This window comes from Phasianus colchicus, chromosome 10 (genome assembly GCF_987193195.1).
Source record: "Phasianus colchicus chromosome 10, bPhaCol1.hap1.1, whole genome shotgun sequence".
Taxonomy (NCBI): domain Eukaryota; kingdom Metazoa; phylum Chordata; class Aves; order Galliformes; family Phasianidae; genus Phasianus; species Phasianus colchicus.
In genome coordinates this window covers 5,369,005-5,392,984 of record NC_143445.1, presented here as the reverse complement: position 1 = coordinate 5,392,984, position 23,980 = coordinate 5,369,005, and the positions used below count along the sequence as shown (strand labels likewise).

General features: G+C 50.4%; 1 protein-coding gene across 1 annotated transcript; it reads right to left on the bottom strand.

The window, feature by feature from the left end:
* Positions 1-233: 233 nt before the first annotated feature.
* SLCO2A1 (solute carrier organic anion transporter family member 2A1) lies at positions 234-23,250 on the bottom strand. The gene is made up of 14 exons (XM_031596532.2): positions 22,787-23,250; positions 15,603-15,740; positions 13,863-14,025; positions 11,134-11,349; positions 9,353-9,451; positions 7,497-7,630; positions 6,800-6,881; positions 5,622-5,786; positions 5,116-5,305; positions 2,979-3,138; positions 1,798-1,967; positions 1,221-1,285; positions 952-1,072; positions 234-843 (listed from the first exon to the last, which is right to left on the bottom strand). The coding sequence occupies exons 1-14, from the start codon at positions 22,874-22,876 to the stop codon at positions 723-725; spliced, it is 1,914 nt and encodes a 637-aa protein (XP_031452392.1). The 5' UTR covers positions 22,877-23,250; the 3' UTR covers positions 234-722.
* Positions 23,251-23,980: the final 730 nt, after the last annotated feature.

The window sequence follows — 23,980 nt, the reverse complement described above, 5'->3', positions numbered from 1 at the left end:
TCACACTGAGCTTCCCCTGCCTGGCTCCATCCCTCCCCACCCTGTCCTGCTGCAGTTTCCCTCCATCTCTCCACCTCAGCTTCATCACTCAGACCCAGCTCTATTCCCCTACCTCAGCTCCATCCCATCATTGAGGCAGAAACCCCATACCCCCCCTTGCCTGCCCATAGGGATAGCTCTGAACAGGGTGGGGGTGACCAACACACCACGTGGAAAATTGACCTTTATTAAAAAACAAACAAACACAACAGTCAAACCCATTCCAAAATGTTCTGTACTAAACCACAAGTGACAACTTCTCATGTCCATGCTGACCTGTACAAGGGGGATTGGCAGGGGAAGGGAAGCCCCCAGGACTTGGCAGCAACTTTGCTTGCTCCTATCCTGTCTGGAGCAGGACCATTGCTTGCATCTGTGTTCGTGGGTCCAGGCTGGAACACAGCCCCCATCTGGGAGTGCAAAGCAATGGGTGAGTCTTGGATGACCCACCTGGAGGAGCTGGTCCCTGATGTGTCCAAGGCTGCATCCAAAGATGGGACCAGTGGGGATTGTCCTTTGCTGGGAGCAGAGAGATGCCCTCGCCCCAGGCTGGGTTGTCATGAGAGGAGTGAGGAGCTGCTATGTTGAAGTTGCTCCATTACAAAAGAAGGAGAAATCAACCAAATTCCCCAAAAGGCAAAGTGCTGGTGGTGGGGAATGAAGTGCAGTCAGTCTTTGTGCAGTTACACCAGGCCAGCCGCCTTCTCCTGCACGTTGTACTCCTTGCTCCTCTTCACCTTCCAGCCAATGAGGGCAAGGAGAAGGGTGCCCACCATTTTGTATCCCATCTGCAGCCCCAGGTATCTGTAAAGAGAAGAGGAGAGAGATGCTCTATCCGGAGAGGTGACTCCAGAGGTCAGCTTTGGGACTGTCCCTGTGGCAGCTCCAGGTGCCACAGCTGGGGACAGGTACCTGTTGCGAAGGAAGTCGTTGTTGTAGTAGGCACAGAAGCGACGCTGTGAGCACTGTTTCTGCCAGTAGATGCAGGAGGAGTCGATGAGGGCACCAAACATGGCTGGAGCTGGCAGCCAGGCTTTGGAGAAGAGAGGGCTGGGTCAGGCTCTCTGCCCTTCCTGCCAGCTTCACCTGCTGCCTCCAAGGAGGTTCCATGCCTCCTGTGTCTCTAGCAAGCTTCAGAGGGCCCTCTCACCCCCCAGCCTCATCAGGAGGCGGTCACTCACCCAGCAACCTCATCAGCAAGAACTGGACGCCAATGGCAAATGACTTCTCATCCTGGTTCACCACCCTGCAAGGGAGAAGCCAAGTGAGGTCAGAGCTGGAGCAGTGTTCTTCTGGTTTCAGTGTCAGGTTCATAGCTGTGGACCCAGTTTCTCCCCAGTTTGGAATGGAGAACAGAGGTTGGATGACCCCGTGGGGGGATTAGGAGGAGCTCAGGTCTGCACCAGGGAGAGCTGCAGGGATAGCTGCTGTGAAAAGTCGTGGGGATGCTACAGAGTAGGGTTTTCTTCTTAAGTGAGGCTCTGCTCCATTCTCCCTGACATAAAATGCAAGGAAGAGCATTGCTGAAATAGGAAACATTTTACTGTTTAGGGAATTGCCATACTTCATAGCCAGGGGTGTGGAGGAAGGGGTTGCTCTTCTTGCATTAAAACAAGGGGGTTCCTGCTTATTGAGCCCCTCCTGTTACTGATGAAAGAGAAACCTGCAAAACTTGGTCAAGTGGCACACAACTGTGCTCCTCAGATCTTTATGCAGCTCAAACTTGTTGCCCCACAAGCTCCCCTGCCCACTGCTCACCGTAACACCATCATGTAGAGGGGGTTGTGACACAGGCAGGCCACCAGGGCAGCGAAGGAGATGAGGAAAACGGCAGGGAGGAGCATGTGAGAGCAGCTGAGGGGACAGGAGCCCGTCTTGGCAGAGGACAGCCCATTACCAACAGAGATCTGGGAACAGTTCCTGTAGATCTGTTGGAAACATTTGAAAACAAACAAACAAACATGTAGAACTCCCCTAATCATGTTATGACAGGGGTGAAACATTGGCACAGGCTCCTAAGGGGGTGGTAGAGTCATTGTCCCTGGAAGTGTTCAAGAAAAGGGTAGATGTCACACTGAGGGACACGGTCTGGAATGGTCACAGGCATAAGTTGGGGTTGGACCTGATGATCTCAGTGGTCTTTCCAACCTTAATGATGTCACCGCACCATTTGACAAAGGAGCGATGGAAGCATCAGCTCCAATGATATGGCCATGGCATCCCATTGAGTGTCCCGACCTCCTGCAAGGGGACATGCCACCATTCCCTACTTGTCCAGCCTCCCTGCTCAAAAGCAATTTTCCTAGGAGACCTTACTAATCGTAGTTTCCTGAGCAGCATAATATCTGCTCTCCCATGAGGTTTTGTAGCAGCTTTCTTCATTTTAAATTTGACTACTTCATGGTCACTATGGCCAAAATGAATCAATCACCACCTCATGCTCAAGACCTTCTCTGTTCAGAAGTGACAGATGTAGAAAGGTTAACACCCTGTTCCACCCCTGCCATGGGCTGGCTGCTCCCCAGCAGCTCAGGCTGCCCGAGACCCCATCCAGCCCAGCCCTGAGCATCTCCAGAGATGGGGCACCCACACTTCTCCAGGCTGCAGTGCCAGGGCTTCACCCCTCCCCGTGTAAAGAACTTCCTCACATCCAACCTAGATTTCCTCTCTTTTAGTTTAAAGCCATTATGCCTTGTCCTAGCAAGTTGAAGTCAACAAGGGCAGTTGAGCTAGAGGTCTCTCTTAGTTCCTTAAAGAATAATTCAAATATCCAAATGGCTCTGCCACATCCAAATTCCTACAGCACTGCAAAAGTCTCCACTGTGACCAACAAGCAAGGTGCACTCAATGCAAAACCTCAAACTTTCTGGAAATGCTTTGGATCTTGGCACGGCCACAACAGCTCAGCTTGGTGGCCACATCCTTCTCCCACTACTCACCACCTGTCTGGGAGCTGAGGAATCAGTGCTGCTGTTGGTGCAGCCAGCAAAGCAGGGTGAGATGTACTCCACGTTGTTTTCTCCACACACCGGGTGAAAAATGTGCTCAGAGCAGTGGCACCCACTCGGTGCCTTAACCTGTGGCTGGGAACTCTGTGTTCTGCCAAAGAGAAAATAAACAAAAAATTCAAAATTAAAAAAAACTAGAAATAGGGCAGGAAAAAAAAAAAGTCCCTCCCCAGTCGTCTTCCTAGCTAACCAGTTTCCCTGTTCCTATGTGTGCTGGGATGCTGCCAGAAGCAAGCTGGCCTTGTGCCAGACCCCTATCCCCTGCAGGTACTTCTGCAGTGTACAAGGAACTTAGCAGCCCGTAATTATGTTATGTCTGCAAACAAGTGCTCACACACTTTTTTTTTTTTTTTTTCCCCCCCCCAGCTGAAAAGTAATCAGCAAATGCCTGGAGAAATGTTATCTGGGCTCCATCGAAAACCGCACAAACAGATGTGCGAGGAGCCCCAGCTGGAAACGCCATCCAGACAACTGGAAATGGGCTCAGTTCCAGACAAACCTGATGACAGCGTATAAGGCAAGAGGATAAGCTGAATGATCTGTTCTGTCTTGCCTCACTACCCAAGGGGGATCAGCTGCTGGAGCAGCACCCTCTGCCTGCTGCCCTGAGGCCCATCCTTGAGCTGGTGGGCACGGTCCACCTGGCTCACAGCACCTGGAGCTCAAGGGGAATGGTGTTTTCATGTTTCTGAAATGGCTAGGAATGGTCAGAGCAGCCTGGATACTGGACTCTTGCAGGTGTTGCAGAAGGAGAGGCAGAGGGGAGAAGATGACAGAGCTGGGACTGTGGGAAATGGAGAATGCAACTGTTTTTGGGAGGCATGTCCCTGCTGAAGTCTTTGATGAGAAGGAAGGGTCTGCTTGGATGTGACATCCAAAGGGACAGTCCCTTGGGTGGGTTAGGCAATGCTGTCATGTTCCTGCTCCTCTCCAGCCAGCACAAGGCAGCTGCTGCAAATGGGAGCATTGACAACTCCAGTATGGGCCTTTCCCAAATAGTCCCATGCCTCTCATGGACTCGTGTCTCAGCATGCAGACAGCAGTAGCTCTGCAAGCTCCAGAGCTGCTAGAGCTTGAAAGATCTACCAAGTTCCCCAGACCCTACAGCTCCATGTGGCCCATCTCATGTGCTACACTGAATTGCAGAAAAAGCTGAAGGTGAGCTTCATGATCCTTGAGGACCCTTCCAACCCTGGCAATTCTGTGATTCTGTGAGCTAAGGACAATGGCTGCAAACATGAAATCAATCTCTGCCTTTCTCCAGCCTCCTTTTTGTCATGCAAGTCCACCCATTTCAGCAGCAAACCCCCATCAAGTCCAGTGAGTGCTAGCAGGGCTAATATTACCAGCAAGAGATGAGCACTGTGAGGCTAAGATGCCTTCCAAAGTATAGCAAGTGGCATCTGAGCTTCAGCTGAAGGCATGAAGTCTTCCTCTCAAGCAAAAAGCCCATGGGGATGCCAACAGGGATAACAATGCCTTGGCAGACTATTGTATGATCCTGAATTAATATTGCGTGCCATACAGACCTTAGAACAAAATACTATAAAGTTGTCCAGGCATGAGTTTGTTGTTTTGTCTTTTTTTTTTTTTTTAACTGGGCATGAAGAGCCCTCACTGTACCATGGGAGCTTTATTGCTGGCAAAGGGAAATGTGCATAGAAGTGCTTTGCAGATATGCTGACGGTGCAAATGACCTGTGCACGATGCACTTGACAGCAAGCCTGGGGTGGAGTCTAAATATCACTTCAGTAACTAAAAAATAAATTAAAAATAATAATAATAGGGTAACAGGTAAAGGTTTACACCCAGGCGAGCAGAAAGGTGATGTCCAGCTAGAACAAGAGCAGCATGTTCCACGTGGGCATGGGCACCAACACTACTACTTTCCCCCTAGAAATCCAGGCCTAGAGAGAAAAATATACCCTGAGAAATCAGGAATAAACACCCTTCCAAGTTTTCTGTGCTGTATAGTGCTTCTCTCTCCTCCAGGAGTGACCCCACGGATAATCAAGAGCTGGAGAGGGGTGGAACACAAAGCTTGGAACAACCCAAGTGCTTGTGTTACCTGGAGGGGTAGATCCCATCGACGAGCCCTGTGGAGCAGCCCATGAAGAAAATGGGCAGGCAGATGAGGATGGAGAAAACCAGTACCACCACGGAGAACCTGGGGATGGCCCGGAGGGAGAAGGCGAAGCGTTTCATGATGATTCCTCCTAAGAGCATCCCAAGTGCTGCTGCTGGCAGATTGACGGCTCCTGCAGAGGAACGAAGGCATCAGGCAGGGGTCCTGCCTGCCAGGCACCTTGCTGCTGGCTGGAGGTCAGGGACCTCATGGTGGCTGGGAGAATCCACGGACTGTTACTCAAGACAGACCAAGACCCAAACAGTTGGCACCTATGAGGAAATCTCAGCCTCAGGAGCTTCACTTGGAGATGTAGAAGCAAGCCTTGGTGCATAATCACTTCTTTCAGCATCAGAGCTACGCAGACCTGCTTCACCCATGTGCATTTCCAACAAGAGCTGCTCTGGCCCCCAAGAGCAAGTGAACAGATGTGGTCATTCCCTGCTCACCGATGAGAAAGTTGGCATAAGAGGAGGTAGCACCGTACTGCTTCTCCAGGAACTTGTTGAGGAAGGTGGAGAGACCCGCAATGACAGAGGAGAAGCTGCATTGAGCAAGCACCAGGAGGATAAACAGGGGGTTGAGGAGCAGCTTGAGGAAGATCTTCGGGAATCCTGTGAGGAAACAGCAGGAAAAACAAATTTTAGCTACAAGGTCCCGACATGGCTCCTGTGGCTGAGGAAGAGAGTGTGGTTTCCTGATGGGACATTGCGTTCCCTTGCCTGGCCAGGACATCCTGGTCTTGCAGCCCAGGCAGACTGACTCCAGGCCTCTCAGAAGCAGGTCTGTTTATTTGGCCTCTAATTAGCTTTCCTCTTCTAGCTGAGTGCCAGCATCCATCAAAGCTCAATGAGATAGAGAAGAGGGGGCTGATGGCCACAGGATGTGACTGCAGTGGATGGAGAGGGAGTGACTTCAACTGGAAACAAGTCATTATGAGTCTAAGAAAGGTCATCACACAGTCCCTCTCACCAGTGAAATCCCAACAGCTACTACTCATAAACAAGATGGTGAGCCGAGGCGCAGCAACCTCAAGGCAGCAGCTGGTGGCACCAGCAGCCCCATGGCTCCTTATGGAGCCTCACATGACGTAAAAACCTCAAAACTACCATTAGAAATGATTCAAACCTCAATGCTGGTGACTTAAGGGCAGGAGGGAAGCAGCATCCCTACTTCAGCAGTCATAGAATCATTAAGGCTGAAAAGGACCACTAAAGTAATCCAGTCCAACCATCCACCTACCACCAATACTGCCCACACTAAGTTCCTCAGTACCATATCTCTGCAGTTCTGGAGCACATCCAGAGAGACTAATGCCACCATTTCCCCAGGCAGCCCATTCCAGTGCATCACCACTATTTTGGAGAAGTTTTTCCTAGTATTGAACCAGATCTTCCCCTGGCACAACTTCAGGCCATTCTCTCTCATTCTATTAGTTCTTAGGGAAGGATGGTGCCCACGTGCTATGGCCTTGGAAGGGCCTGACTGGCATCTCCACCCAACACAGTTGAGGCCAACCTGCAATGCTGATGTTGTAGTGCTTGCCCAGCCCAGGCTAACATGGGATACAGGCCATGCCACCTCCTGCACCCCCATTCACCCTCGCCTGTAAATGTCAGCTCTTTACTTTTGATAAATTCCAGCAGGGAGGTTTCTTCAAATTCCCTCTTCTCCATCTTCCTCAGCATGCCATCCTTTGAGCTTGGGTCCTGGAGAGGAAGAGAAGAGCATCCAGCCATGAGAGGAGTGTGGGTGCCTGGCTGGTGCAGCCCTGGGATTCAGCAAGGCCAGGGAGCAGCAGAGCCCATCATGGGCATCTTTGACTCTTGAGTAGAGCAGCAAGACTCAACTCAGAGAGGTTATAAGAGCTTGGAAATCTTTGAACTCTGATCAAAAGGAAGATATTGCTTCTTAAATTCTGAAAAAAAAGGGGGAAATGGAAGTTGGAGACAGGCCAGCTCCGGTCTGGTGGGTGCTTATAATCCTGAAATATTTGGGGTTTGATTTTGACCTTTAAAGAATCAATGGTTAAACAAGACCAAAAATCCCCCAAACACTATTTTTTTTGAAACAAAACCAACGAAGCTTGGCTTTGAAAATACTGAAGTGGAATGTTTTGATAGCTCTATGTCTTTTCTTGTTTGTTTTAATGGGAAACTTGCCTCGTTTCTTTCCTATTTTTTTCCGAACAAAAAGCCCATTTTTCAAACAGTGACTATAACCTCACAGAAGGCATTGTGGTAGGGTGTTGAGGTATGGTCATTGCCATTGACAGGGAGTGGGACACTCTGGCAAGGTGAAGTCACCGAGGACAGAAACCTTACCTTTCCCTTCACCATGTACCGAGGGAAAAAGAAGTAAGGAATGGACGTGAGCACCAAGCAGCCGGAGGAGATCAGCAGCCCCAGCCACCAGGCTCCGATCCACCGCTGGTCCTGTGAGGTCAGGGTCACTGTTGCTGCAAGACACAAAGACCCATCATCAGAGCTCTGCCTCTACAAGTCCAGTGGTAAAAGGGGAAAACTTCATGTGAATATGGACAAAGTGGTGTGAGAACAGCCTATGGGTCTTCTCTGCTGGTGTGGCAAATGAAGGGAGGTGAAAGCTCCCACCAGCTCTCATCAAGATGAGCTTTAGTTTTTGGGTATCAGCGAGTCCCTCTACCCATATATGTGGGTGTGGATGAGCTTTCCTCACCAGTCCCCACCCAAACTGCTCTGAGCCTCACCAGTACCCACAGGACACATAAAATCAACATCACAGCACACTGATGGCATGGGTCCAAGCACTGCAGCCAGATTGTGACAACAGGGTCCTGGATCCAATCTCCTCTACCCAGGCACACGGTTGGGCTGGGACCACGCTATCTTCCCTGGCTGCCCAGGTGAGACGGGGACTGGGAAAAGGCACAACCATTTTCCTGGAAATGTTCTCTTCTCCCACTGTTTCAGGCTTGATAACTCACATAGCCTCGTGCTGGCAGAAGAACACTTCTAATGAGAATGGCTTCCAGGTGGACAAAACTCCGGGTGCTCACACCCTTTGTCCGGAAAAAGGAGGAGAGACAAGCACTGCTCCATCCCAGTGTGGACATCCTCCGGCTGTTCATCAGAGGTCGAAGGCTTGCTTGGCTTGGCACAAGTAGTGCATCTCACCATTGCAGGGACTTTTTGGGAGGGCTCAGGGTCGGCTTCCTGCCCAGGACACAGAAGTAGTGACCCCCACCCCACTGAACAATTGCCTCACTGCCCTGAAGGCACCGATCCACTGTGGACGTGGACGTCATCATGGAGCGACCGGGCAGGAGATGCTATATCTGTCTGCTGCCACAGGGTGTGAGCCAAGGCTTTTTGCTGTTTCCTGTCTTGGGTTCATTTATTATTCTTATCAGGCACGGGACAAATATGTCAGGCAGGCTCTGATCTCTCAAAGGAAACACAGGAAAAGCCACATTATTGATGAAGCCAGGGAGAATTCTTTAGTGATTAAATTACCAGGAATAATAAGCACACGCTGCGGATAGAGGAAAAAAGCCCTGTGATGGTGCCAGCTTGGTTCCATCCCTGCAGATAGCAGTGAAGGGTGGTGGGCAGGAGGTTGAGTGGAATCATAGGATCACTGAGGTTGGAAAAGACCTCTAAAGTCATCTAGTCCAATGCTCCCTTACTACCAATATTGCTCACTAAACCACATTCCTCAGCGGTTCTTGAACACCTCCAAGGACAGTGATCCCACCTGGGCAACCTATTCTAGTGTCTGACCACTGTCTCGGAGAAGATCTTTCTCACATCCAACCCAAATCAAGACTCCCCATGGACATGCAGGACAATGGCTGCCCCATGGCTGTCTTCTCCATGCTGGATGCTTCGGGTGTTCCTGATCCTCTTTGGCACTGCGCAGTACGGCACCTCCTCAGCATGGGAGCAGTGGGCAGCAATGACCACCATGCTGAGCAGGACACTGAGATGTCCCTGCTGCAGGACACTGCTTCCATAGTGACCTCAGATCCATCTATAGCCTTCCTCGTGGGGAGATGATGAAGTGACCCTGGAATGCTATCCCAGGTCCACTTATTTGGGTCATAAGAGCAAGGAGTGCATTCTACCTCCAGTCTTCTCAGAGCTATCCGCTGATTCACAGAGGCTTTTAGGAAGACCATCCCGACTTGGGAAATACTCACCCATGTCAACTCTGCCAATGTCTACAAAGAGCCGCAGCACCACGGAGCCCAGCAGGTACCCAAAGGCAGGACCAAACACCGCGATGGCAAAGAGGATGGCTGGGAAAAGGAGCAGAGTGTGAGTAGATCACAGCCTCATTCAGACATGGCTTTTGTCTTCCCACATGGAGAAAGAATGATGCTACAATATGCAAAAGAGAAAAATCATAGGATCATAGAATGGCTTGGGTTGGAAGAGACATTAAAGATCACTGAGCTCCATCCTTATTCCCCACCAGCCTAGGGCCCCATCCATCCTGGCCTTGGGCACCTCCATGTTTGAGGCACCCACACTTCTCTAGGCGGCAGCAATGCTAGGGCCTCACCACCTTCTGAGTAAAAAATTTCTCCTCACATCCAACCTAAATTTCCCCTCTTTTAGTTTAAAGCCATTCCCCCTTGTTGCCTTTCCTGCTGTCCTGTGGATTTGCTATACTGACAGTACTGGTGGTTCTCTATGACCAAGCAGGGAGCTGCAGGTTGAGCTGCAGGAAGGTAAAGATGTGGCTCTGGGGCTCCTGTGGTGATTGAGACTCTAACCCTCAGACAGAAAGCAAACAAACAAACAAACAAAAAAAAAACCAAAGTTGTCGCCTCACTCTTTTAGATACAAGCAAAAATTGTTCAAAACATCAGTGGAAGTGAAACACGATGACTCAGGAAAGCAGAAAGGGCAGCAATTCACCCTTGGTTCTTCTGACCTATTCCTGCCCCAAAAGCAGATAGCTCAGACCAAACCCATGAGGTCAAAATGTTTCCTTTTGATTTCTTTGGAATGAGAGGATCTGACTTTCCTTCCTGGAAGAAACTCCTTTTTCTCTTAAAACATAACAAGACTCAAGCACCAATGGCATTTAGACTGTATTGAGGCAACCTAGATGCACAGAGACATTCCCATGGCCCTAAAATGACTACCTATGCAGTCAGGAACAAACCAGCCCTTTATAGCAGATGCCAGGTGAGTCTGAAGACCCTGCCAAGCTTCTCAGGGCTTGTCCAATGCCTGTCCTTGGGAACCCAAGCCCAAAGGCTTTCTCTTCTCCTTAAGTGCCTATCTTATTTTGGAATATCCGCTTTTATTTCCTAAATCGCGCTGACGCCTTTGGCTGCTTTGAAGACATTGTTTGTCACTCAGGGGGAATCAGATTTTTAAAATAACTTCCAGTATCAGGTTTTCAAATAACCAAACTTGAAGCTCACGTAGGCAAATCAGCCCCAGTTGGGCTCTGCCATTCACATGGAAAAAGGGCAGTGTAGACCGATGCCAGCTCCCATCCCTTTGGACTCAGAAGTCCTCCTGAGCCTGGGAGCAAGTACCAGGCAGGGTCAGATGGCCAATTCCATGGCAAAATTGTCAGCTTTGCTGCAAAACCTGCATTAACCAGCTCCTATAGGCCATCATACCTCTGGTTAAAGCCCAATGAACTGTTGCTCTATAAGAACAGGCAATGGCCTCAGGGAAGGCTCCCTTACCACTTCTGCCCATGGATGGTGGAACGTTCTCCCAGCCATTAACACAAGTGGGAAGTTCCATCTCAGCCATCTCACCCCCTTGCTCTGGTTCTTTAGCTTCCTAACACTCACACCGTAAACAAAACCCTATGGAGAAGGCTGGCTGACAAGGAATGTGGCACTGTCATGGGGATGACCTCACCTGAGTCCCTCTGTATGCTCACCCTGAGCCTCTCTCCAGCTCAGCTTGAATGCCTGAAGGACACGAAAGCAACGCTCTTCCCACTCACCAACGTACAGTGGAGAATTGTTTGCTTCTGCAAAGTCATCCACGTAGGAGATCCCAAAGGGCTGGATGGGAACTGTCCCAATTCCAGCCAAGAGCTGAGCGATGACCATCATTGCCCATATGCTGCTAGCCTCCTTCTGAGGGTCCTGGGTGGCATTCTGGCACACAAACTTGTTCTCTGCATAGCAGAGCTCAGACTGGGTCTGGCTCTTGTTACCTGCAATAGAAAAGAAAGAGCGTTACAAAGCTAAGCACACTCCTGCCTCCTCCAGCTCCTGCATCAATCCTGCTGGGGAGCGTAGTGATAAATTAAATTGGCTCAGGCTGAGCCCAATTCCCACCTCCCCTCTGCACAGCTGCATTAAATCGGCAAAGATTAGGTGTCTTCCAAGTCTGTTCCTAGGTGCATGCTGTTGGAGTTGGGATGGATTGCTTGTTTTGTTTAGCACTCCTCATCACCTTTACCCCCCTGGGGTGCTGCACTCGGCTCAGGGTAGCGAACAGCCCAGCTGTGGGTTTTATCACATTAAAGAAGAAGGAAGCAAAGTAATTTTTGCAACTGCTGAGGAGAAAGGTCAGCCCTGCAGCCCCATTCCACTGAGTCACATTCAGGCTGTCAGCGGAGAATAAAAAGCTCTTCATTGTGGCTGCAGCAGTTCTGGGCTCAGCCAAGTGACAGCAGCCCTTGGACAGACCGGTGTCAGAGCCGGTGGGAAAGTGTAAATATTCAGCAATGGATGGAAAAACCTGTTTTGCCTGCAAAATGACTCTGTTACTGAGCAAACAAATTAAGCTCTGGTCTTCTCCTGTTAGCTCTTCCTCTTCTGGCTTTTTTGTTATTATTGCTATTTGTAATTTTTTTCAACATTTCGATCACATCTTCCTGACTCGTATAATAACGGTGGATTTTCTATGCCTCTGAGCAAGCAGAAATGAGAGATCCAAATGCTTGCCCGGTGATTAGGGGCTTTAACTGGCATATTGTGGCAGTACGTTCCTAATAGTCACCGCAAAATCCCTGATGCGAGCTCAATTGCATCTGAATGGCCAGGAGGGTCTGTGCCGCCAGACAGAAGGAGCCTCTTTGGCTAATAAAGATTTTATGGCAGCAGCAGTGAGAGCCACAGAAGTTAAACAAGGACAATCTAACCCAGGATTGGTTTTTCCATGCCAACGGTCTGTGCTCACTGGTGGGACCAGGAGCCCCGGTTGGGTGGCACCAGCCTTCCCACACCTGGCAGAACAGAGCTCCCCTGTGCAGGGGGAGCAGGGATGGGAGGAATTTGTGGGCAGATCTCTTCCCTGTGCTATGCTCCCTGCCCATGCTTGGAGTCCCATTGTGCTGAGCAGGCGGACCGTGAACACCTCTTGCGGTGGCAAACTCACAGCCAAAGCGACCCAACGGCTCTCTGACAAAGCCATGGCTCCTGCCTTTGCCATCCCCTTGGTGGCACAGCATGGGGGCTGCAGCTTGGCTGAGTACTGCATTCTGAAACAGGAGCTGGCATCATGCACACCGGCTGATTCCCAAAGCCTGCCCAGTTAAATCAGGCGCCATTAAGTCTCTTACTGGCTAGAGCAGGGATAGGGCAAACACCTCAGCCCTCCTCTCTGAAGCCTTCTCATCAGCCAGATGGACTGCTTTGCCCTCAGAGCATGTGAGAGCCAACACACACCATGGCTACAAACATCCTGAGTATACACCAGCCATCCCTACAAGACTGATGTGGGCAGGACTGTTGTGGTGAGATTACCCCTGGGAATTAGAATCATAGAATGACATAATCATTAAGGTTGGAAAAGACCCCTGAGATGTCTAACTCCAACCCCACCGTGCCCACTGACCACGTCCCTCAGTGCCACATCTCTGCAACACCTCCAGGTGGCTCCTTCACCTCCCTGGGCAGTGTGTGACAATGCATTTCCTCTCTTTCTGAGTTTTTTCTAATACCCAAAACTTCTAAATGCACCACTGCCCTCCCCTCCAACAAAATCACAGAACTGGAAGGGTTCATCCAAAGTTATAAGGATATAAGCATCATCTCCAAAAACAAAACTGTTTTGCCCAAGCAAGATGTCCAGAAGAAGCAGAAGGGATACCATGTGCTATTATCACATTCAGAAGGGGTTGCAAAACTATACCAAAGTTGAGCTTCAAATAGTTGATCTGTGCCTTACGTCCCTCCAAGCACTCCAAATTCTATGTGGGGTGGATACAACCGCCCTCCCCTTTCTGGGGAAGCACGGTCACCTCTTTGCTGGTGGCCTTTCTTTGACTTCTGCAGGCAAGAACAGGTTGAAAATGTTGTCACCACCCAGAACTGTACAATGGATTGCTACATCCTGTATTTGTGCTTTGTGCTCATAGTTTTGCTCCTGTGAGGTGGTTGGGCCTCAACCAATTATGTGTGATGTCCTACAACACCATAAGGTATTTTGGGAAGACACAAGGAGGAGGAGACCAGGACATCATAGTGTCCATAGAGGATGAATTGAGGTTGTTCATCCCCACGCCAAGACCTGGTGGAGCACAGCACTGATGTGCCCATGGAGGATGAATTCAAAATGCACGTATCTGTAGAGCCAAGAGTGATGTTATAGCCCTTAGCCCTTGGTTTGCTCTTCTCCTGTGGATGGCCACTATCCACATGGTCACAACAGAACCAGGGGAAGATTTCCAGCTCTGTTTTCTCCTAATATCCCCTCCTGAGGAAGGGTGAGGGCACTTACCAGCACTAAGTGTGGTGTATTCGTAGGGGTCTGAGAGGAAGTGGGGCAGGGTCACCAGGAAGGCTCCCAGTGCCAGCAGCAGCCCCCCAGCTCCGATCACCCGCGGGCGGTGCACTCGGCTACCAAAGTAGCTGACAAAAATGATGAGGACCACATTGCCAATCTGGAAAGAGCAAAGTGAAACAGAGAGGACATTAGGAGTTGTAACAGAGAAGTCAAGTCCCCCGTGATCATGTCCAAATGAGTAGAGAGCTTGTTTAGTCACTCATGGTTGTTTGACCCTCCTAAGAGCCGGAACAAGACAACCCTCAGCTTCACCCCACAGATTCGTAGCAATCACTGCTTCCTTCTTACCAAAAGCCAGCAGGCCTTGGATCCTTGTGTGCATCCCTTGTCATCACAGCCTGCTTCACAACCTGCCTGGGATCTGGCTGGGGCTCTGTTCACCACCCACTTGTTCCCCACTGCATAAGACGTGGCAAAAAACAGATGATTCCCCCAATTCCATCAAGAAGCTTAGTTCATCACCTTCATTCCCATAATATTAAGCAAACACAAGATAAGGTACAGAGTACAGCTCATTGCAATTGTTTGTGACACTAGATGTTTGCAGCTACAGACATAATCTGTAGCTGTGAAGTCTCATCTTCCTTGATCAGCTGTAAGATATGTAAATATGCAGCCTATCTGGTATACAAACTGTAGCTTTCAGGCAACAGGACGAGCACACAAAAATTACCATGGCTTTTTCTCAGCTTGGGACAAGCTATACATTTTAACCCTAGCATGTATATACTCTTTTTATACATGTTTACATGGGCTCCCTTCTTTGTCTCTTTGTGGTTTTTATTCTTGGAATTGCTGCAGATTAGATAAGCAAGGATTACAATCCAAGGGATGCTGGATTTTTCTTTGGTATTACATCTCCAAGCATAAAGTCACACGAGTTTAAACAATTTGGATAAGGAGCGCAAGGGTTACTGATGTATTGCTGCTGTGAGCAGTAGAATACTTTGTAAGACATTGTTATGTCAGTTTCAGATGACATGCTACAGCTCTCTACAATGAATGTCTTCTTTTCTGTGGTTTTGGCCTAGTTCTAATCAGTGGGAAGTCCTCCACTGATTTTTTTCTTCTTAACCTTGAATGCATGCATTGGTAGGGATAAGATCTGGGCACCTACATCTCCATGGTCCCAGGAGGATTCCCAATGCCCAGAGCCCATTGGTCAAAGATCCCATGCAAGAAGAGCAGCCATAGGCAAGGTGGGCATCCAACAAGCACTTTTTTTGGCTGTGCCATCAAAAGAAAGTCTCTCCCAGCAGGGCTTTTCCTAGCTAGCCTTGAAGAGCTAGCAGAAAGGATGCAATTTGTGACAACGTGATCCAGAGAATTTATTCCAGAGGAGTAAGTGAGTAATGGCGTAAACCTCAAAGGGTTGCATATCAACCCATACTTCCAGAACTGCCTAATGATCTTGTCATTAAGTGGCCACTCATGAAGTGTCAGGTTTAAATCAAGGGCTGTTTCCACTCTGAAGCTTCTTAAGAAGCTGAGCTGCACTTTGGACACAGTTTAGATTGAGGTCAGCTCAGTAACTTGACGTCAGTGCTCTGCCATAGGGCCATCAAGAGCTGGGAGTGAGGGGGAGGGCTGGATCCTGGTAAGACCCTATTCTGGGAAGCTCCCCCTGTTCTGGACACCCCTTAGGGCCACACACAAGCCACCTCACCCAATTACCTCATGTAAGCTGGAGATGAAACCTGATGAGAGACTGGAGAGCCCGAAGCGCTTCTCGATGGTGGTGAGGCTGCTCTTGAAGTTGGCACTGTAGAGGAGCTGGGACAGCTGGAGGAGGCCATGGCACAGCACAAACACCTGTGGGCAAAAAAGTGTCACCCCAATCAGTACCACTGGCTGCCCTGCCAACAGTCCCTGCTGTTGGGCACCATGCCCTGTGTGAGGGGCTTGGGGTATGTATGCACAGAGACAGAGGTGGTCAACACAGCTGCACTGTTGGCATGCAACGGTGGTGCCATGGTGCCATATTGCAGCCAAAAAGGAGCAGCTCTGCTTTCCATTCCCTGAGACCCACTCCTTCCCAGTGGTCCCTTGAGTTCCCTTGGCTGTAAGGCAAATTGGCTGGGGTGCCAGAGGAAAGCATTTTTAAAGACCTTAAACACCCCAGAGGGAAAGAACAAAACATGCCCATTGCCTTCTTGCTGCTGGAAGACCTCCGTGGTATTCTAAAAACAGCATCTTTCCCCACGCCTGTCTCGGAGCCGGGCCAGCAACCCAACCAAATGGACACGGAGCATCCCTGGAGTAGAGGAGGGAATATAGGAGTTGATGGGTCAGGGCAGGAGCATGGTGGGAAGACAGGGTGGCCGGTGAGAGGGAAGCATTCCTGGCTGGGGATGCGGAGGCAGCTCACCAGTGTCTTTTGATCTATATTTAGTCAGAACAGTTTTCCTTTATTTTCTTTGGAATGGAATGTGTCCTGTCTGGTGCCAGAAGTATTTTAAAATCTTTTTTTTTTTAAAAAAAAAAAAAGGGGAAAAGGTCTTTTTATTTAAATTCACAGGAAATCAAATATTTGCTGAACACCGGAAGCGTGTCCCATGGAGATAACGGCAGGAAGGCCAGCATGATGGATGGGGGGATCAAAGGTACTGAAGTGCTGACAAATTCCTTATGTCCTGGACAGAGGAATAGCAACGCTCCTCAAGGCTATTTATTTGAAATGGCATTGGCACCCAGCAGCCTGGGCTCCTTGCATGAAGCCTGGCATGAAGAAAGAATGAAATTGACCATGTCTTGTCCTTAAGGACAAGGAAGTGGCTTCTTGGGATGCTTCTTCCACAAGGGAAGATGGCACCAGGCAGATGGCAGAGCTTGGCATCCAAAAGAATAACAAACAGAAAAGGGGATGAGAGCAGACATAATAGCCTAGAGACCACAGGGAAATAGAAGATGGATACAGGAAGAGGAATGAGGGGTCACAGCGATGACCACGAGCTCCCCATTGGCAGAGTGTGAGCAGACACAAAGAAACACCACGTGCAGATACACAGATACACCATGTGCACAGCTGGCATTGTGTCAGCTGAGCAGAAGAGGGCAAGGTCCCAGGCTGGGACATTACCAACACAAAATGCCTCCGTGATAACGTGGGATGTGACTTGGGAAGCGGAGCAGATGACAAAATGGAAAAGAAACAGCTAAACCAGACATCCATCCACTCCTGCACCCAAAAACACCTTCAATCATACATCCTTCTGCTGACAGCTGGACCTGCCATCTTCACTTTCCCAAGTCTTGGCATGGGCCAGTGCGAAATTAATGAACCCAAGTGAACTGGCTTGATGCAGAGAGGTGACTCCGAGGATGAGAAATGAAGAGGGGATCTTGCTGCCAGAGAACATTAATTTCTGTTCCCGCAGCTCTGGCCAGACCTTACTGAAGTCATTCGAATAAGGAAGCATTAGAGAAACGGAGGAGAGCCGGGACCGCCCGAGATGTGGAGCAGCTGTAGGAGAGCTCTCCCAGCACAGGCATGAGTGGAGTGCTCAGGAGGGAGGAGGGTGAGTCACGGTGGCTGGGTTCAGCTCAGCGGTGTCAGTCTGCTCTGAGGATGAGAAGTGTAAGGGTTGGCAGAGGAGAGGTCAGAGGGAGGGGGTGAGCCCATCCTTTGGGTGGGCATTTGGGGAATGGAGCAGGTTGTGGCTCCTGGGGCTGGACGTGTGCCCCTGGGAGTGGTGGTGTGCCTCACACCACCTCCTGTATCTGCCAAGCTGTGCTCATGTATCTCCTTCCTGGAGCTCTCTCTCCATTATTGCTTACACAAGATAACACACTGTCACCACTGTCATTGGTTTTAGCTGACAGCTAACTAAAAGTGTGCTGAGACTGGACTTTAAAACAGGCTGTAATGAAAAACGAGCTGTTTCGTAAGAGGCTTTTTGGGGTTGGCAGCATAAATGCAGCCAATAAAATGCTTGGGAAGTTGGGTGAAATGAGAAAAGAACATGAACCCGCCACACATGTGCTGACATGGGTCAGAGTCAAAGCAAGGTTGCAAGACTCAGATCTCTTGTAATTTCAAAGAATGAAGTGTTTCTATGGATGGGAGCCCAGCACATTTCTGTGGGGACCAGGGCTCAGGAAGATGGTGGCTCAATGAACGGTAGAGTCTTTTGAATTTATGATTGGATATGATGATTTTAAGGTTTTTTTCATAGAATCATAGAATCATTGAGGTAGGAAAAGGCCCCTAAGACCCCCAGGCCCAACTGCAGCCCACCCCACCGTGCCACTGACCACATCCCTCAGTGCCACATCCCCACAGCTCTGAACACCTCCAGGATGGTGACTCCACCATCTCGCTGGGCAGCCCATTCCAGAGCATCACCGCTCTTTCCAAGAAGAATTTTTTCTTAATAACCAGCCTGACATGATCCTTTCATTTTAAGGTGTTGCCAAGTGCAGCATGACCACTGCTCCTTCCTCTCTACCGCCTGGAGCAGTGAGGTAAGGATCCATTCTTTGCTTCCACAACTTCATGCCCTGGTAACAGCACTGCTTTCCAAAGTCATTGCTCACCTCCTTCCTCAGTGTCTTCACCATGGCAGCCCTGCCTGGAGGGAGTGTGCTGGAGAAGCAAACGAGTGCCAAAGGAAGGGCTTTTCCTTCCAGATGATGGAATAATGTGGGGAGAAAAAAACACAACGAACAACATTGTTTTGAAATCCACTGCTCCCACTATGCCGACTGAGCTACTTTTACTGCTCTTAAGATACCTAGAACTGACTGAAGCCCCACACAAATGGACATCAGTGGTCTCCCTCAGAGGCCCCCAGAAGCAGCAGCTCCACGTTCCAGTCTGTGCCACCTCCTTGCCCCGGCTCTACTGTGCTCATATCAGTGCTAATGTGGGAGCAGCCCGGTTGCTAACGACTCGGATGGAAAGAGCCAGAGCCTAATTTATTAGATGGACACAACAGCTGCTTGGGGAGCCGTAAAAAGAAGCGGAGATCCTTGCAGAGCCCCATCAAACTGCTCCCTGCTGATTAATGACACGGAGGCGTGACGCGGCCAAGAGCAGGGAGACGCACAATGGATCTGGCTGGAGTAAATATTTGGAAAGGACGAGGAGTAAGGACACTCTTTGAGCTCTTTCTGTCCACACAGTGCTATTTGGAGGTGTATTTTGGGTTTCTGAGGGCCAAACCCAAACCTTCTGACTTCACAGGAAAGGGTCATCCATTACTGGGGACCAACAGGATCTGGCTGAGTCTTGGGTATGTTGGATCATGAGTTTGCCCTCACTGTACTGAGATTCACCCCTTTCTCCCATTTGGAGGGTTGGAGGAGCTCTAAATTTATCACCCAAAGCAGGAGACCCCAACCTGCCCATTTCATCTGGATATACATGGGCACTTAAGGGTAGATAGTCCTCTACATGCAGTGCCTGCATCTCTGTGGAAATAAAAAAGAGCAGAAAAACCCCACAGTTTCTATAGAGGGAACCAAATACCCTGCCACACAGTGTTCCTCAGCACAACACCCCGGAGCCAGGAGTGCGGTCCAATGGCTCCTAAATCTTATTTCTCTTGCAAAAAAAACCAAACAAATAAACAAATAAAACAGCCGGGGATTGTCTAGAGCATGCGGCTTCCCTAGCGATTAGTTGCAATAACGTCTACTGCCAAGTAATCCAAGCTTTACAGCCACCAATTGTCAAGTGCAAAGACAATATTTGCTCTTCTCTCAGCTCAGGCACACGTGGGATTTGCCGGATGCTGAGCTCTGTGCAAGCCCTGCCTTGCTCAGCTGTGCAGAGAGAGGCTCTGGGGGAAGGCACGTGGCTGTCATGCAGTGCAGGTGCACCGCAGAGTGAAGGAGGAGTTTTGGTGGGGGTCAGACCTCAGGGTGTGAGGTAGGGTCTTCCCTGCTGGGAAGCACTTCTGCTTGCAATATCTGATGCATGCTGCAAGCTGCCATCCCACTCCTGCGGGCAGCCCAGCTGCATGGTTGGGTCTTCGCTTTCACTTTCTCTGTGCGCTGCCTGAGGCTCTGACCACGATCTCCCAGAGGCAGCTTCAGATTCATTCTGTCTTCCCAGCCCCGCAGACATGTGCAAACACTCCTCCCACACACCCACAGCTCACTATCAGCGACACTCCTCTCCTATTTTTCTTGTGATAATCTTATCTCCGCTGACCACTCCTTGACTGTGTTTGGGCACAGAACCACCTCACCCCTCATAAAATCGACTCGTTTCGTGTCTCCTAGACCTTGATCCCACTAAGCTTTCCAACCTGTTTTACCCTCTGGCTCTTCCCCATCTTGCTGCTGATGTTCTTCCAGACACTTCTTCCACGTTAGAACGCAATCCCACCAAACCCAGGTAAAACACAGCCTTGGATGCACCGAAGCACAGAATCACCAGCAGCACCACCACAAGTGCTGAGGACCCCACTTGCTCCAGGTGCTTCTCACCACTTGCCCTTCATCTTGCTGCTTCTTTACCACATATCTCTCCAAGGCTCTCCATCCCTCCTTGCACAGCACTCAGTACTGGAAACACCCCCTGATTTTCTTGATTGGTCTGGTGGCCCTGACACACCATGACTGCTCAATGCTTTGCCCTCCAGCATCAAGCCATGCTGTCTTCAGGATAAAAGCCAATGACTCGATGCACCTTCTATACTGGCTAACATTTCAACAGAGACTCCTAATCTCTTCCAACAGGATGCAGGAGCACAACAACTCCTGCATCTCCAGTCTTCTGAAATGCACTCTCCTCAACAAATTCCTTCAGTTCCTTTGAAGAACAGAACACTTGCGCTGCCACTGTTGGGACCACAGACCCCAAGACATTCCTCTCCTGCAGAAGACACCCTGACAGTATAGAGAGGGGAGATCAATCTACCCTCATCTTCTTTCAACTGACACTGGTGATGATAACCCTCTGTTGTCCTCATGGCTCTTCTCCCACTCAGCACAGGGTCAGTAACTCCTGCCACTTGCTCCCCAGTGCCTCCCAGCTGAAACCAGCACAGCTCAATTAAAGAACAGGATATTTAGAGAGCCCTCCTCCTTGTTGTGCTCCCAGGGATCCAGGACAAACAATTAGCTACCAATTAGATTAGTGCAAAACCACACACACAAAAAAAAACAATTAAGGCAAAGAGGCTGAACTATTTGTAGCTGGAAAGAGGCACTATAGGCAAATAGGTAATGCCTCAGAAAGAACCCTAATTCAGGGCAAGGTGGTTGGCATGCTGTCGGAAGGCATTTTGCACCTTGTTGCCTCTTTGAGGCAATGAGAAGCCAAATTCTGAAGGGCTTCAAGCACCCCCGTGTTCCACACAGAGAAACAGGAGCAGAAACCAGGCTGCTCCATTGAAGGGATACAAGGCAGACACCCCATGGGCTGCACCAAGCGGTGCTGCTCAATATCAGAGCAGACAGCCCCAGTGCTATTGCAGTCTGGCCATTGATTCCCATGCACAACACACAGTAAATTTCACAGAGCCACCCAGGAACTGCCCCCAGCCGTGTCCCCATGGGGCGCAGCACTCAGTGTGCTGACACCTCATCCACAGAGCATCTCCTCCTGCATCCCAGCCACAGAGCTGCCACCCCATCCTGCCTTTCAAATCCCCACAGTCTGCTCAAACCCACTGCTTTCCACCAGAAGCATTCCCTCTGCACTGACCACAGCGCTGGGAAGTAGCAGGAGGGACCTCGCTGGGGCATTCCATGCTTCTGCCCTCCTACATAACCCAGACACAAACTTTCCCCAACACATTGCCCCCACAGCACACCAAGGGCTTATTGTGCAGATAGGACGTTTACTGCACACCTTGTCCTTCATCTCAAAACAGCTTTCCAGATCTGAAAGTTCCATCCTGATGCTTTCGTTTTCTACCCCTTTTTGGGGAACTGAGAGCACTGACAGCCTCCACTTGCTTCACTGCCTTGAAGCAGGGTTTGTTTTTTTAAGGCATGCGTATTTTTAAAACAAACCTTGCAGTACAGGAAGAGCGAGCAGCTCAGGAAAGGCATCACCTGTCACTTTATACACATTTGATCTTAAAACCAGGAGCTTTTCCCCAGCGCATGGCTCCATCCAGACTGCACATCAGAGGGGTGATGTGCAGTGACAAACCCCTGCACACTAATGGTATGGGAACGCTTTGCAGCTTTACCCACTGGAGTAGCCTGAAGGATATTGGGACACCTTCTGTACCCCATCCCATCACACATCAGGAGTTCCACACTGCATTCTGTTATATGGGTCTTCCTGGCCAGCAAGGGCAATTGTGTCACCTGCTCAGACAGCAGCAGGGACTTAGGGACGCAGGACTGGAAGGACCAGCTCCCTCTGCGCTGCTGGCACGCTTGCCTGTGACCCCAAAACATCAGCACTTGATGGCAAACCAAACTCCTTCCCACCCCAGACCTCATGCCCTGGCTGACCGATGCTGCTCTGAGCCAAAACGCACTGCAGACGTGTGCTCAGTGATGCTTCTGGGGAAGCACACCCGGGGATGGGTCCCCCACCAGGACCCCAACATTGCACCCCGCTGCCTCAAGCGCTGCGAAGCAAAATGAGAGAACCCCACAGCCATCTCCACCACTCCCAAAGCTGCCCCTCTCCCCGCCAAGAATGGACACAGTCCTGAGGCAGCATTTTGCTTTCGCACCAGGATGTGGTTAATCATTCCCCAGCAGCAGCAGCACGCCGTGTACAGGACACAGCACATCGTGCTGCTTCCACCGAGCCCTGGTGCTCCGCAACCTCATTTGGGGCCGGGGTGCCAGGATTCGCTCTCTGCCCCTTTTTTATCAGCTTTGGTTTCAGCACTGCTACCGCATCTGTGCCAGCCTCCTCCTCCCGCATCGCCGCTCCTTACCTTGATGTTGCAGAAGATACCACGGGAGCAGGTGCTGGAGCTTTTGGGGACATCCACTGGGGACTTGGCAGCTTCGGGATGGACCCCCATGGTGCACCCCAACAGATATGCTGTGTGAGGGCTCCGGCCCGTCCTGCTCCAAAAATGGTGAGCTGATGAGTGAGCCAGGCAGCGTGAGCACAAAGTTTTTATAAGTCCACACTCGGGAGCGATGATGAAACCCTTTCTCCTCCCTCTTTTCCTTTGGGTGTAGAGGGAACTTTAAAGCTGCAGGAAGCCAGCGCGGGCGTGCGGCAAACCGGTGGGAGCCCATCAGGTCCGGGTGTTTTGGGGATGGGGACTGCAGGAGAGATCCCTCCCTCTGGCAAGGAGTCACAGAGTGAAAAATAACCCAACCTCCTCCCGCCCTTCTTGCGTGGAAAAATTGCATTTGTGTGATTCCTGGGCGCTGTTTTAAGGAATAGATCTCTGGGGCTTTGTTTATGTGGAGCACTGATTGATTGTCACAAAGGAGAAAAAGTGTCAGAGGGAGAAGGGCTGGGGGGGGGTGGGGGTGGGGAAGCTGGCTTCAGGCGATTCATCAGAATTATTTTTCGAATGTAAAGTGAGGAGAGAGTGAGCCAGGTGGGTTGTCCTGAGCCTGGAGAGCCCAAATCCCAGCCCCTAGAACAGTGTTGGGGGGGCAACGCTGGTGGGTCCTGAGGAGTGGGAGCTCCTGCCCAAGCATGTGGCAATGGTAGAGAAATACCAGGGTGAGTGTGACATCTCCCCATGGGTACAGGTTCCCCAGATCAGGGGTTTCCTGGCAGAGGAGAGAAGAGGAGCTTGGAGGAGACCCAGAGGCACCCAGTGCCACCCACAGGTGCCCTCTGGCCACGAGAGGGGGCCTGACACCGTGGGAGAGGGACCTGCAGGCTGCCCTCAGCTGCAGAGCTGTGGGGAAATTGGCATTGATATGGGATAACTCTTTGGGGCGCTGCCTTCCCCATGCCCTGCAAGCACTATATGAAGGAAAACGTGGGTACTCCCAGTCTGCAGCACAGCAAGCATCTTACTTCCCCACCTCCCTTTCTCCCCCCACTGCCACCATTCCCAGATTTACTGGCCCTGAACTCAGCCCCTTCATACACCTCTCCCTCCCTCCCCCAAGAGTTGCAGTGGCTGTGAAGTTTCAGCATCACAGCAAAGAAAGCC

Excerpts from the sequence above, each read along its gene's own strand:
- SLCO2A1 (XM_031596532.2), bottom strand. The coding sequence starts at position 22,876 with ATGGGGGTCCATCCCGAAGCTGCCAAGTCCCCAGTGGATGTCCCCAAA. Across the intron at positions 14,026-15,602 it reads TCATCTCCAGCTTACATGAG|ATTGGCAATGTGGTCCTCAT; the intron begins GTAATTGGGTGA and ends TGCTCTTTCCAG. Across the intron at positions 7,631-9,352 it reads CATTGGCAGAGTTGACATGG|CAACAGTGACCCTGACCTCA; the intron begins GTGAGTATTTCC and ends TGTGTCTTGCAG.